Genomic DNA, 16,177 nt, shown 5'->3' with positions numbered 1-16,177 from the left:
CCCACCACTGAGTTAGCAAAATCAGCAAAAAATTATACAGGCATGGAGTTTTATATTCCAATTCTCATCCTGCATCTATTGTACCTCTTTTAGTTTGTGGACAAACAATGCTTTTCAGATTATACATTCTGCAGAGTGTATTAAATGAAATTGTTTGTTTAAGCCTCTAGTTCTACTTCCTTCTGCTCTTCTGAATGCTATTAGCCAGTAGGAAAACATCCATCAATCATAACAATGATGCAAGAATGAGACCATTTTACATCTAAATTGTAAAATGTTCCTGCATCCTTTCTCTTGTTTGTTTGTTGTTTGGATTTATATGCTGTTCTAATCGGACTCCAACAGTCCCACAAATACAGAAAGCACAAAAAAAGTTCACTAGTTTCAGAGCCAAGGAGAGCTATTTACAGATGATTTCAATGTATCCTAATTTCAGCTTTGTGCAAAACCTGCTTCCTCTGTGGAATTAAATCTGAGAATGAGATAAAGCAAGACAGCATGACAACTAGTGTCTTTGTGTAAATTCACAATTCTGCAAAGTCCTTGATGCTGCTGATGGTGGTCTTTTATTGTTCTTTCTACAGCCTGACTTAAGACTGAAGGGATCAGATTACATCAGCCTGAAACAGTCAATAACCCCCCTCCCCCCATTGAGACCCCTAGCTCTAGGACATGGGTGTCAAACTCAAGGCCCGCGGGCCAGATTTGACCAATGGGTGCTTATATCTGGCCTGTAGGTCTGCCCTTGAAACTGCAAAGGACCAGCTTGCAGTTCCTCTGCCAGTGAAACGAAGCTCAGAGGGCTGTGCATACCCCTGCAAGTTCTCTTTTTATTGTTAGAGGGATGCCGGAGGCCATCACGTACAAAAATGGAGCCCAGGGAGCTGCACACAACCCCCTGGCTCTATTTCTGCTGGCAGAGGGCTAGCAAAACAAACTAAAAACAAAACAAAAGGAGAAATGTTTCCCCTTTTGCATTTGAGCATCCAAAAAGGGACAGGAGAGGAGAAAGGGAACGAGGAAAGAGAAAGAAAAAGAAGGGAAGATGGGAAGAGAGCAAGGAAGGAAAAAGAAGGAAAGGGGGGAAGAAAGAAGAAAGGAAAATGAAGAGGGAAGCAAAAGGGAAAGAGGAAAGAGAAAGAAAAATAAGAGAAGATGAGAAGAGAGCAATGAAGGAAAAATAAAGAAAGGGAAGGAAGGAAGGAAGGATGGATGGATGGATGGATGGATGGAAGGAAGGAAGGAGGGAAGGAAGGAAGGAGATTATAATAAGAGGGATGGAGGGTCTGAGGGAAGTCCTGCCGTACCACTTGGCCACCACAAGTGCCCCCAACATGAGTGACATCGAGCTGGCCATGCCCACCCAGGTCACGGGGCCCCCTGCCCCCCAAGCTCAAACACAACCCTGATGCAGCCCTCAATGAAATCAAGTTTGACACCCCTGCTCTAGAACACCTGAGTTCATCACAAATGGAATGGGCAGTGAAGCACATCTAATTTTGCACACCTTGCTACTGCTGTTGTTTGCTGTCAGCCTAAGGGGTAAAATGCTAGTTCGGTTGTGAATGATTTTTGCCAATCTAATTTCATGGGCTCCAGCTGAGATGAAGGATGAATGGCAAAGTAAAGAAATAGCTAGGTAATATTTATATTATTATGAGATAAAGTAGAAAAAGACACTCAAATATTAGCCTAAGGACTGACCAATCCATTTCATATCTGGATTTTCAAATTAGAAAGTGGCTTTATCTTTGTCTTGTAGTGGTGCTGACTAAAATGTTGTTTATTGAGATAATAGTCAGAAAAATGACAAACATATATAACATTTTATTTAACCATTAACTTAAAAAAAAACATAAGTCAAACTTGGGATATATTGCAAAAGGAATGACAAGAGAGATGGAATGGGATAGGAAAGTAGTTCAAAGTTAGATGCACAGTGTTTTTTTTAAACAGTGATTTATTCATTTAATTTATAAAATTAAAATTATATGGTTCTGGGATGGATAGCTTGCTACTCCTCCAAAAGGTTGTATGCAAGGAAAAATAATTTATTTCATCTTGTTTTTGGCTTTAGCTGAAGCTAAATGATGATATTTTTATTATTTTTATAAGAATCTTTAAAATCCATTGTATTGTTTTAATTGTATTGTTATTGTTTTATAATTCACTGCCATAGTCCAGTGGGAGTACATCATCCTAGAAATGATGCAAATATATATTTAAATCTTGCCAGAGTGCTGCATGTACGGTTCCCTGATTATAATTCCATTCAGAGCTACTATTACATTCCAGATTGACAGTTTTGCACACATCAGTAAATTCCTAAAAAAACAATTTATGGTGGCATCTAGAAAACAAGGTTCTTTTATGTGAAGGATTTTGGATCATATAATGAGCTATTGGCAAGGGGTGATTTATGCAGGCATTAGAAGGATTTATTGCACGGTAAATGGTCGTTCAAATAGGTCCACAATCTGGTTGTTTTTTTTGTTTTTTTTTTTTTTATTCAGGCACTTCCTCTTTATAAATAATAGATGGATTCTTTCATATTGATTAAAAAGCCAGTCACATTAAACAACATTGTTGCATTTCAGTGGTAGAGGCTGAGTATACCATTCAGTATGCGGAATAAAAACATTTCAGAAAGTGAAAAAAGATTTACTTGGACATGAGATCTTATCTAATATATTGATCTTGCAGAACATAAATCTGAGTCATTTTTGCATCCCCTTGACCATCATAGCTTAAGCATCACACTGTAGTATATAGAGATTTCATGCAAACTTTAACCATAATCTATCATAACAAGATAAAGCACTTGCCCTGCATTCAGGATTCTGATGTCCAAAATCCTTAGATAAAAAAAGATCAAGGTTCAAACAATGGAAAAAATATATATATCTTCACCTAAGAGATGTAATTTCTATAATTATAATCTATATAATTTCTCAGAGCATCTTTATGGATCACCAAATTATTGTGTTTGAAGATAGTGCTCTGAATATCTTCAAATTGCATATCATCTTTAAAAAAAATTGTTCATGGGTAAGTATCATTCACAGAAATTGCTTTTTGATTAGTAAACCAGAAATATTGATATAACTTTTCATCAATGCTATTTAAAAGCTCTGATGTAAGAAGAAAAGTAAGCCAGTTGCAGTAAATCTTCCATGTAATGGATTTTAGTTTAGCAAACCAGGATTTTACCACAATACAAAGTCTTATCTATAATTATGTGAGAGTAAATTCAATTAAATATTCTGGAGTAAACATATCTTGCTGTGAGAAGGAACTGCATATATGCTTTAAATACTATTAAGGTACTTAAGTATTTTAAGAAGTAGTAAATTATAAAATCATTAAACTGTTATATTAATATAAAATAATAAGCAAAGTAATAACATTATTTTATCACCAAAACAAATGGAAATTTTCAAAATCTTTGAATATGGAATGCATAACATAAAAACCTATTTCATGCAATTTCTTTCCAATTTCTATTTTCATGAAGAGAAAGCCCTGCTTTCTTAACTTTAATCTATCCTAACTAGAAAAACTAGGAGTTTCAATCTAATCCATCTGAAAGATGCCAGTCCGACTCTCATCCCATAAAAAGCTCACATTCCAATAACTATGATCTGGATGTATGTTAGATATTCTGCTTCCTTTTGTGTTAGGTTGTTCAAATAAACAAATGCATTTTAAGATATATTAATAAATGCACAAGAGCTAGTTCAGTGTAGTGGTTAAACCATCAGCCTAGAAACTGGGAGACCCTGAAATTTAATCTTGCCTTGGCCATGAAACTCCCTGGGTAATCTTGGCCGGTCACATTCTCTTAGCCCTAGGAAGTGGCAAACCACTTCTGTAAAACCTTCCAAGAAAATTGCAAGACTATGTCCAGATAATCTCTGAGCATAAATTATGTTAGAACAGAAGATAGATAAATAGATAGATAGATAGATAGATAGATAGATAGATAGATAGATGCTTATATATTGTTTGTATTAATTACTTGCATTTATTGGCATTTTTAGAAGAACATGTTTGAAATAGGTATGCTGTGAATATTCTCTGCAGAATTTCAACAGATGAGGTTTTTTTAGAAACAACATATATTGCCTTTACTTAACACTTCTTCATATAATTAGTTGTAACAGATGAGTGTATCATCATAGGCTTTCAACTATGCATGAAGTTTCACTTTTATAGAAAGCTGCTTAAAATATTGGTTAATCTCTTGCTTAAAAATATTAAAAAATGGAACAGTCAAAGGGGCCTATTTGGTTTTGCATTGAACACAGAAGAACAAAAGTTTTATTCAAAATAAAAACTCTGATTATAAGCACACCCATGGCAATCAAACACCTGCATTTTATAAGACTAACTTGTGAAAAAATGCTTTGAAAAGAGAATCATAAATCTATTCGGTTGGCTAACCATACTTTTATTATTCAGTTTAAAAGTGGTTAGATGAATGGGAACAGTAAAGAAGATAGTAGTAGGAACTGAATGCAAAAGCAATTGGGAAGATGGTAAGGAGGATACATTGCATTCAAATCCTGTCTTTTCAGTAGCCCTATTTGGTTGCTGCTCTACTTTTTGGATGTCATCCCAGCCTTTCCTTGAAAGCCTTTTGTTGAAAGCAATTTCAGACCTACTATTGGACAATAACAAGGCATGCCTAGAATGATCTGGGGTGAAACACAAGGGCAGCAGCTTTTAGATCATTGAATTGATCAGCTAAAGTAATATTTTTCCAGAGAAGGTTCTTGTCAAATTCACTTAGCTGCTAAAATATCTTGGCCTGCCAAATGGGGGGAATAAGCTATTTACTTCTAAGGCAATAAAATGGCACTGATGATGCTATCTAGTTTGGTAATGAAATGTCTGCAAGAAAATCACCAAGCTCAGACAGCACCAAGGATAACTATGTATTATCCTACAAAACTAAGTTTTGTAGGATATGGTGATGTCCTACAAAACACTAGGACTCAAGAGCAATATATATTAAAAGTGAGCCAATTTGGTCTAGTATTTTCTGGTTTGGTGGCCTGGTTAGGGTTGGGCGGCCATGAGCATGTGGAACTCCATTTGTGTGAGTGGCAGGCATGCATACCCTCTGCTCGCCTCAAGGGCAGCTCCACGTGTGAGTGCAAGTGACTGCCACTCACAGGAGAGGAGCTTTGTGTATGAGGGCAAATAGCTACCACTCACACGAGGGGAGCTTCACATGCAAGTGCAAAATGGCAGCTGCTTGCGCAAGGGAAGCTTTGCATATGATGGTAAGCTGCTTGCACTAGGGGAACTTCATGTGTGACTGAAGGCTGCCACTTGCACAAGGGAAGCTTTGCACTCAAGGTCATGCTCATCCTCTGCTTGTGTAACCCAGTTTGGAACAGGCCACAGTCCAATAGTGGGGACTCCTAGTGTAGTGGTTACTGTCAGGGTTCTGATCGATGCCCTAATTAGGCATAATTTTAGCACAAGCTAGAAATCAGGATCACAAGACCACTGGTTGAAGCTAAGAAGAAAAATATTGAAACGTTGCAAAAGGAGTTGATTGACTGCTTGTCCTGGAGCCTGACATCATGGGATTAGAAAGAGTGACTGACCCAAAGTTACTCAGCCAGTTTTCATGTATAAGGCACGCTTGAACTCACAATCTGCTAGGTTTCTAGGCAGGTGAGGTAAGTGTATATTAAGCACTGCATCAAATTGAATCAGATTGCCCAATTTATGCTAGATCCAAGCCATGAGGTGGATAGAAGACAATGTGATGCGTTTCTGCCCTTAAAAAATATTAATGGCCTTTACTTGTGCTGCAGCAACCTGTTCCTACAGATCAGCTTGTTAGTCACTGAATATACAGTAAATACACATAAATACATACCGGAATCAGAATATCCTCCCAACACTGCTAATTAAGAGCATTTCTATAGCAACATTTTAAACATTAACATTCAGTTAACATCTACTCTCTTTTGTGCTTTTTGTGCTTTTCTTTACATTTTAACAATATATTTTATATATTTATTGTTTTAATTAATTATTGTACACAACCCACATTTATGTTTTGTGAAATGGGTAGCCATGTACTCTGTTTCCCTGAAAATAAGACCTCCCCGGATAATAAGCCCAATCGGGCTTTTGAGCGCATGTGCTAAAATAAGCCCTCCCTGAAAATATTGCAACACAGCAGCAGCCATGAGGTAACCACGCTCGCCACCTTCTGTACCTCAAAAATAATAAGAACTCCCCAGAAATAAGGCCAGATGTTTATTTCATGGGTCAAAAGAAAATAAGACCGTGTCTTATTTTTGGGTAAACACAGTAAATAAATAAATATTTTTCAACCCTTTGGGATCAATTCTGGATCTTATCGAATCCATGATGTCTGCTTTAAAGTTGAGGCAATTCATTTTTTGCTCTGCTTTGTTTTATTTCAAATTCAAGTAAAGCTGATAGTTTCTTTTAGATTACTACATATGGATGATCTGTTTTCACATTGATGGGAATTCTTGCTTCATCCTGCCCCAAACCTCCTAAGTTAAAACAAGCCATTGCTCCAGCTCCCAAGAACATTCATGCTCCTGTAACTTGTTTAGTGGATATGATTTATCTGCTAATATGTATTTATTTTCTATTTTGGGCACATTGAAATTACAATTGAATCACAACTTTTGTAGAGTCTGGTGAGAGCATACCTAAAGTTCTGCTTTATAGTATAAAAATAACTTGAATATGCTGATTATGTGCTAACAAGTTGGTATCAACTTTTAGTGATCACATATATTTTCTTTGTGATGCTCTTCCCTTAAACTGAACTTTTAGGCCTTCAGTATTACACCCATTGCCACTGTGACTGAATCCATTTATCTGATAACTGGTTGTCATCTTCTTGTCTTTCTTTTCACCTTTCTCATTAGCATCTTCTCTAGAGAGCTAGGTTTTCACATAAAGTAGGATAATTTGAGCCAGGTCATTTTTGCTTTGAGTGGGAACTCTGGGAAGACTTGTTCAATGGTCTGTTGTTGGGTTGTTATTGTTGTTTTGGCTATCCACAATACTCTTTTCCAACACCAATGGTCAATTCATACATATTCTTCTTCAAAAATTCAACTTTTGCCTCCATAGAGTGTCATTGTAAATACAATTTATTGCAACGGTTTGATCTTTGTAAATATTTATTTACATAAATATGTATGTATATATGTATGAATGCATGCAGGCATAAAATCTTACAGCTTGGAATATCTTTTCCAATAACTTTATGGTTGTTCTGTCATGTGCCAGTCTGTGGGATATTTTGGGATTAACAAGTCTTCCCAGAGTTTTTTCCACTCATAATGTTTGATCTGAAAAGGAAGAAGCTATTCAGTATCATTTTATCCATCATTTCAATATTTTATTTGGCAATTCAATGGGTGATTGTAGTTATACCAATTGTTGTTAGTTGGTCTTCTTTATATTTAATTTTAGTCCCATTTGTTCACTATGGCCCTTGAGTTTTATTAGTAGAGTTTTAAGCTTCTTTGTATTTTGAGGTTATTGACACAAATATAGCTGATGTTTTGTCATTCAGTTTTAAAATCGCATTCTCTTCCAAATCAGTTTTCTTAATATATATTCAGCATGTAGGTTGAACAAATATGGGAGAGTATATAGCATTAGCAACCTTACTTATTGTTTTACTGTAGCCATGCATATTTCAACTAATATGTTTAGTTTCCTTGGTGATTATGAGGAAAAGTACCTTCACTATGATCCAATATTCAGAGACACATATTTTTGTCCCTACAAAAATAATAATATCTCATATAGGGATATGGACACCCTATGACTTCCATATTATATAATGTATTTGTCCAGCTTGAAATAGTTACTATAATGCATAGTTCTCCAGGTTAGTTGTTTGGGAATATGCTTGAATGCCAATGATAAGATTTCTATACTTTCTAAGTGCTATAATTTCAATAAATGTAAAAAAGTATAAAATGAATAATTTAACCATGAAAAAGCAACCTTCATCTTTACAGTAATGATATTTTTGTTCGGAATAACTAAGCAAGACATTGGTCTGTAGTCTCAGTGGACAAATCAATTAGAATGTCAATCCAGTGTGCAACTGACATAAAAAAACATATAAAAAAACATGTTTGGAATCTTAGAAAGGGAATTGAAAAAGAACATCACAATACCATTATATATACCTATAGGAGGAGATGGATGGATGGATGGATGGATGGATGGATGGATGGATAGGTAGGTAGCTAGATAGGTAGATAGATGATAAATACTACAATTCTAATCACTATCTTAAAAAGAAAAGTATAAAGTATAAAATATGCACACGCATACAGAAAAGGTCAGTGATGGAGTAATTCTCCTAAAAGGAAAGAATACAGAAATCAAAGCCTTTTAGGCTGGACTAAAGGAGAGAAAGGGTAGGCATGATAATGGTATTTAAAATCATAAGCAGTATTTGTCAGGTGGATCAAAAAGAAATTCTCAGTTTCCTAGAACTGAAAGTCATCCATTGAAACAAAACATAGTGAAATTCAGGACATGTGGTCAATAGCTACCCCCCCCCCCGGCCGCCATAGCTACTAGTAAAAATGGTTGTTTATAGGAGTGCATATTAACCATAAAATATATATTTAAGTCTAGAATAAACTGTTGCATTTTGGAAATTCTGATGAACAGTTTTCTTTTAGCTATGGACTGCGGTGGTGGTGGTGGAGGGAATTGTAATATTTTGAATGTTTTGAATTTTGGCTAAAATAACATTTTAGGGATGCTAAGAAAGATTTTATAGATGAATGGCTCTAGGCTGGGATAAATCAACCAGTGATGATTGTCCTAGTAAACTCCCTTCTCCTTTCTGGCAATTTTCCTCTCTGTTAGAGGTACCAAAATAATACAGACAATGTAAGGTTTCCTGCCGCAGCAGGGGGTTGGACTAGATAACCTCTGAATAGTCTTCTAGCCCTAAATTGCTGTGCTGTTTTCCTTCCTTCCTTCCTTCCTTCCTTCCTCCCTCCCTCCCTCCCTTCTGTGGGAAGCAACAACCCCCCCCCCCCCCGTAGAATATTACTCCCAGAAAGGCTCATTCCACATGTCTGCCAGATGGATAATGAGATAATGAGGCTATAGAAAGTTTGGCTCCCTTCACAAGCAGGGAATGATCCAAACCCTTTTAGAAACATAAAGCCCATATTGCACAAACCCCAAAACTTAGAACCATATAAGAATCCTACCTTTTATCCAGTTTGTTGTTCAGTTGACCCAGAAACAATTTACTGAATTTCACATTGCAAACTTCCTTTTTCAATTTAAAGCAGGTTTCAATTTAAAGTTTTCCACCTTAAAACTTGTGGACTTCAACTCCCAGAATTCCACAGCCAGGCATGCTCAGTTGCGATTTAAAGCAACAGCATTTATTTCTACTTTGCTGAATCCTGGTTAAAAAGTGAGATTCCTTCTTTCTTTTTATTTCTCCTTTCCTTCCTCCCTCCCTCCTCCCCTCTCTTTTAGTTTTTGAAACCTCTTTTCCCTTTCCTGAACCAGCAGGGAAAAAGGGTTTAAAAAAAAAAAAAGCTTCTGACGGAGGTTCGGGGGCATGGCCATGCCACCATTACTACTGGTCCAGTTCGGTACGCCAAATTTTCACTACCTCTTCTGGCGTACCGGACAGGACCGAGAGGAACCCACCTCTGAAATCAACCCAGATTCAAACTGCAGAGTTTAATTATAGAAATTAAGAGGAAATCTTTAAATTATTCACCCATTAATTGATATTATTTTTTTCATTGTGCTATTTTTTCCTAGAGTGTATTTATGTCTTAATTCTTGTACCTAATGAAGTATGTATGTACCTAAGGAAGTATGTATGCCATGTATTTGTATAGATGTGATATTGTGTCCGTGGAACTTTACAATTTACTATTATTATATTGGCATATTATTCCATATTAAATAGAAAGTTGTAATCTTTAATAGAGAGATGGGATAAAGAATTAAAGCCCCAGCCCCACAAATGCATTTAGCTATTGTTTAGTTCAATACTTAATAAAATGAACTGGAGAAACCAAATTTTACTAAAATTTTGTTGTCATTTAATTTTCACAGTTTAAATTGCAGAATGAATTCCAATTAGAGATGAAATTCAGGTTCAGGACTTGGCTTCAGAGAGAAAGAGGGACATGCTCTAATTTATGTGAAATTTACAAAATGTGTTATTTAACCTGATAACATGAAACTTTATAAAAAGTAAGAATGTAATTAATATCCAAACTGATTTATACAGTTTAATCCATTCTGGTAATTACTGTGCTTTGCTTGTAGGTTGTTTATAAAAACAATGATGTAAGACTGGAATTGTCTCGACTGGCCAAACAAGGAGATCCTAAGATGAAGATCCATGGTGTCGTGGCATTTAAGTGTGAAAATGTGGCAACCTTGGATCCAATCACTTTTGAAACACCAGAATCCTTTATTTCTTTGCCTAAATGGAATGCCAAAAAAACAGGCTCAATATCCTTTGACTTTCGCACTACTGAACCCAATGGGCTGATTCTCTTCAGCCATGGCAAACCACGACATCAGAAAGATGCCAAACATCCACAAATGGTTAAAGTTGACTTCTTTGCCATTGAAATGCTTGATGGGCACCTCTATCTGCTTTTAGACATGGGATCGGGAACAATTAAAATAAAAGCTTTGCAGAAAAAAGTGAATGATGGAGAGTGGTACCATGTTGACTTTCAAAGAGACGGACGATCTGGTAAGTTTTGACAAAAATGCTCCTGACCTTTAAATCCTTCATAGTATAAAAAATAAAGAGAAAAATGTGTACTGTGTTCAGTATTATTCTAGAACAGCAAAGCAATTTATATTTTGAAATAGTTAATTAGTATTTTTAATTGTCTTCCAAATTGGAAAGTTTGAACAATACTCAGCAGATAATCAAATGATACTTACTTTGTGAGTATTTTCAGTAATTACTAAATGTAATTCCCATATACAGCCCCAACACAAGAGTTATGGAGAATAATATAAAAATAATAATTAAAAAAAATAACATAAAAGACCTGTGAACTATTAGTATCCTTCACATCACACATGAAATGATTCTATTTTTTTTCAGGTACAGAACTCATCCATTAGTAGTTGTTCACTATTCATATTTTTTTTTCAAAAATCTTAGCTTTGTTGAAAAAAGAAATGATCAATTGCACTGATTGAATCATAATGCATCAAGGAAATGCATCTATATATGAATAAAACATTAGAAAATATCATTGATGTAATTGTATGTATGATAAAATACAGTTACATTTTGATTGCTGTTAGTTGTACTATTAAGTTCTTCATATATTGTATGGATTAATCTCTGATGAGGAAAAAAAATCAAATCAGAGTTGAATCAGAGTTTCATAGGAATAGTTTTCCCCAACAAATATTACATTATGAGATGTGCACAATTTATTTTGTGGGATGCTTCTACTAAAATATAACCAGTAAAAATAAAATAGCACATAAATTTTACATCTAAGCATTCCACACTTCTTGGCACATCAGTTTTCTGGGGGAGAAAAAGGTATAACTCAGGGGTGAGTTGCTTCCAGCATTACTACCAGTTTGGCACACACACACAAAAAAAAATGTTATCACTGGAGAAATGCTAAAATGTGGATATGGTTTGTTTATGGAGTGGCTGTGTAACTTGTAGTCTTGAATTGTGAAACTTTTTGTATGAATATGGAGTTGAAGACTGGTTGCAAAAGGCAATCACTGAAATATATAGTTGAAACTTTTATTGAACCAGATCTGATTTAATGTGACATTGGCCACAGAATGTCATATTGCATAAAAATAAAGTTACAAGATTATGTGTATGGATCTCTGTATTACTTTTTGGTGGAAAATAATAGGCAGCTTTATTATCAGGATCATAGATGTTAGTATATATTATTTTCCAAAGTACACCTTATTATTTAAAAGTAATATAAAAAGGGCTTTCTAGCTGTCAGAGAGTAAAAGTCCTATATTTTAATCTTAAGCCTGTTTATTTCATATGTGAAATCATACTGTGTGCTTCCTCTATTAACACTCAACAACATTTTAGTGCCTTATTTTTTAAATCTTAAGCTTATCTCACTGTTGGTTAGCTTTCCAGCCGAAGTGCAAAACAAGAAATATATGTTAGAAATCGATTTCATTTTCATCTCATTGCACTTATTTTGCTTGAATTTGAAACTACAGGCAATTGGAAATAGTTTCTATGAACAAGTTAGGATTAAACCAGATTGCCATATTTTTTGGAGTACAAGATGCACCTTTTTCCCTCAAAAAAGAGGCTGAAAAACTGGGTGTGTCTTATACATTGAATACAGCATTTATTTAGCCTCCCAAAACCCTGCTCTCAGGAACAGAGTGAAACGAGTGAAAAACAGGCCATTTTTTGCTCAATTTTGCCCCCCCCCAGCCCCCAAGAGCACTCTATAAGCCTCCTAAAGGTTATGCATACCCTTTTTTGTCAAAAAAATGGGCCCATTTTCTCAAAAACTGTACTGTTTTTGCTTGCCCCCCTCCCCCTTCCTGGAGCATTCTACAAGCCTCCTAAAGCCATTTTTGGAAGGTCTGCAGAGTGCAAAAACTTTTTTTTAATTTGCCTCTTCAAAATCTTGGTGCGTCTTATACTCCAGTGCATCTTATACTCCGAAAAATATGTTACATTACAAGAAACTTAACTTGTTTCAGATGAAGCAACAAATTGCAGGTAATCACAAATGAAAGCATGCTCAGCATCAGAGACATGCGGTGAGCCTCATGGCCAGTGAGGCAAGAGCAAAAGTCCCGCTGAAGCCCCAGCGCCGCATCCGCCATAGAGCGGAACCAGGACCCGCTCTATGGTGACGCAGGCGCCGGGACATTAAAGCCCTGCTGCCGGGGCTTTAAAGTAGTGGCAGGGCCCCAGTGGTGTCCGCCATAGAGCGGGACCGGGTCGGGACTTTAAAGTCCTCCCGCCAGGGCCCTGAAGTGGAGGCCCGCTCATCTTGCCGGCTGGCGCGTGCACACTTCATGAGGGAGAAGAGGGCGAGCGTTCAGGTCCTCCCCAGGGAGCGGCTGCAGTGGCTCCTGTGGTCCCCTGGCTGAGGAAGCGCTCACTCGGTGGCCAGTCCGATTGGGCAGGGAAGCCCCCTCCCCACGCTGGCTCCCCTTGGCGCACTTGAATGCTGCTCCTGCCGGCCCAGGCATTGCCCTTCCCCAGGCGCCAGGCCAGGTGTTGCAGAGTTAAAGTCCCCCGCCGCCAGGGAGATCGTCCATCTCCCTCCGGGGAAGAGGCGCAGCCATGGAACTCATCTCGACGCACAGGGCGCAGGGAGGGGCGCAGGCCTTCTGACACGCCCTGCTGGCGGGCGACGGCTGCACCCTTCTCTGCTGCCTGAGCAACCCCGAGAGCGGCGTGGGCCCCAACTCCATCTTCGACACTAGCGATTCCCACGAGTAGCAGCAGTATCGCTCCAGACACGCACCTGCTGCTTTCTCCCAGAGCTCTGGCAGGTCTGCCGAGGAGGAGCCCAGACAAGGGTGGAGCGAGAGCCATCGAGGCAAAAGGCTGGCCACTCGGGGCTTGGAAGAGGGAGCAGAATGCTGTCCTCCACTGCCAGAAAGTCCGGGGAGGGAAGCGGGGCTGACCCGTTTCCTCCTGGGGCTGCTGTGAGATGGAACCGGGGCTACAGAGACTTGCCCAGCTGGCTTCTCTGGAGCGGGGGGGGGGCGATAGAAGCAGAGCGGATCCTCTTGCCGCTGCAGGCCTGGCTTGCGGAGTTCCAAAAGGGTAGGGGGCCTCTTGGAACACCCCCCACACCTCTTTGCTGTTTCCTCCTGGGGCTGCTGGGAGATGGAACCAGGGCTGCAAACACCCCCCCTCACCCCTCTTCGCCTTTCGCCTCCGCGGTTCCTCCTCGCCCCCCACCTCCTCCATCCCCACCTCTGTGTCTGCCAGGCATCTCACGTTTATGCCCGCCATAAACGCGAGACGCCTGGCGGACACAGCGGGGGGGACGGAGGAGGCGGAGGGGGCGAAGTGGCAGCCGGTGAAGAAAGGGGAGAGGAGGAGGAGGAGGAAAGGAAGAGGGGAGCAGGATGGGGGGGAGAGGGCTGCCCCTCTCTTCTCAAACAAACAAGGCTCCCCTCCCTGCGTCTGGTCCTTCCCTCTTTTCTCAATCAAACTCTCTCTCAAATTGAGAGCGTTTGTTTGAGTGAAGTTAAGAAAGAAACACACACACACACACAATAAAAACAAATTACAATTAATTAAATTACAAATAAATTGAATTCCTCTCCCCTCCCTCTGACCCACATACCTTCCAGTTACGCCAAAATTCCAGATTCGGTCTAGCTAGGCTCCAGGGCCAGGCAGGCTAGGATAGTGGCTCCTAGAGCCACCATGTGCCCTCTGCAGGAAGGGGCCCGAGAACTATGGGCCTCATTTGCATATTTTTTTTTTTGCTTTTTAACCCTTGGTTAACCCTTAAAAGGCAAAAAAATCCTTATGCAAAGGAAGCCCGAGTTCTCTGGCCTCCTCCTATACTTAAACACTATATACACTCCAAATCACTGTGAGTTGAAGTCCGGTAGCAACTAGCTTGGCCTTAATTATTTTTTAAAAATCTTTAAAATTCCTTCCTTTCCTGAGGAGACTGGTGAGGCCCCGCCTCCCCTGATTCTAGTGAGTGCACGTCCTGCTCAGCATCATACCTTCATTTAAAGTTGTAAGCCAGGGCTGTCAAGCTCCCAGAACTCAGGCTGGGCTGGCCATGCCCATACCCGGTTTAACAAAGGTGACAAAAGTCCCAATACATCACATGATGCTGACGTGAGTTTGACACCCCTGTTTGGTGACTGATTATTCTACCAGTATAGTAAGGAAAAGGACATACACAGCAGCCAAAGTAAGCCATCCCTCCCCTTCTTCCTTCTGCTGAAGTATGGTGGTAGATAGTGGAAATGCTAATGACTGTCGGATAAGCAATGGAAGAGGGACAATTCAGACAAAAGTGGCATCTTAACAGAGCTGACATTGTCCCTATTTCCTTTCATTTCCTCTGCTACTGCCTAATGTAATGTCACTGCCAAGTCTCAATTTTAGAAAGCAGACTTGTTAAAATGAAATTGCTGAGATAATGAATATAATTGAAGAGGCTCATTAACTCATACCTATGGGAAATGTTTGTCTGTTGCTGCATTGCCAACCTTGCAGGTAAAGCAGAGGGGAGGAGGTGAAAGTAAGAGGTTAGAAATCCCACAAAAGCATTCGGCAAAGCTTTGCTGTCTGTGGCTTTTGCAACCTGTTAAAATAGCACCAATCATTGTGTTATGAGGCTACTTGAGCACTTCAATGTTTTGTTCAACTCTTCAGAATGTTAAAAGAAAAAAGAAGGAAACCCTTCACAAGGGTTTCCTTAACCAAACTGCTGTTCAAACATCTGGAAAATCATGATTGTGTTTTTGAATCAGACAAGAAATTTAATATGGTCAAATTCTACTTGTACATGCCAGTGTAAGCCAGACTATATAAACAGTTTGTTTTCACTGCTAAGCATACATTTAACAGCTAAAATGTCAGTGCATTTTTGAATTAAAATCTGAATTCCAGTTTAAGTGCTAGAAATTATAGGGTGGAAAGAGGCTCATGGCTTTTTTTCGGAGTATACAATTAGAGGCCTGGAATAATCACAATCTCAATCAAAGTAGCATTTTTCATAGATCCATTGCATTGTTGAAAGTATTTCTTTCCTTTTCTCTATCCCCTCACGCCATCTAGGAAGGTTGTTTTTTTATGTCTCCCTCTGTATTTCTTCTTCTCTTTCTCCTTCTCCTCCTCCTCCTTCTTCTTCCTTCACTTTCTTCTATTCTATCTACACACACAAATACAAAAGTATATTGATTGCATTTGCACTTTAGCAGCAATTTCTGGAAAAAAAGGTGTATTTGGAAAAACACCTCCCCTTATTTCACCTCCCCTTTTATAATGCATAAAAATAAAACACAATCAGGAAAAACCGCCTATTTCTTCACATCTAGAAATAGCTAGGTTCACTCATGGATATGTGCTTTATTCCTAATCACTGCTCAAATAGAGGTAGTCCTTGTCTTAGAACAG

General features: G+C 38.6%; 1 protein-coding gene across 1 annotated transcript in view; it reads left to right on the top strand.

Moving 5' to 3' along the window:
* LOC116507756 (neurexin-1) overlaps window positions 1–16,177 on the top strand; it is a 106,261-nt gene that overhangs the window by 59,056 nt on the left and 31,028 nt on the right. The window contains exon 4 of the mRNA XM_032216083.1: window positions 10,351–10,789. Within this exon, the coding sequence (XP_032071974.1) occupies window positions 10,351–10,789 (439 nt within the window). The remainder of the gene's footprint in view (window positions 1–10,350; window positions 10,790–16,177) is intronic.

This window comes from Thamnophis elegans, chromosome 4, assembly GCF_009769535.1.
Source record: "Thamnophis elegans isolate rThaEle1 chromosome 4, rThaEle1.pri, whole genome shotgun sequence".
NCBI lineage: Eukaryota > Metazoa > Chordata > Lepidosauria > Squamata > Colubridae > Thamnophis > Thamnophis elegans.
The sequence above is the reverse complement of the archived record's forward strand: the minus strand, read 5'-3'. Positions and strand labels throughout refer to the sequence as shown.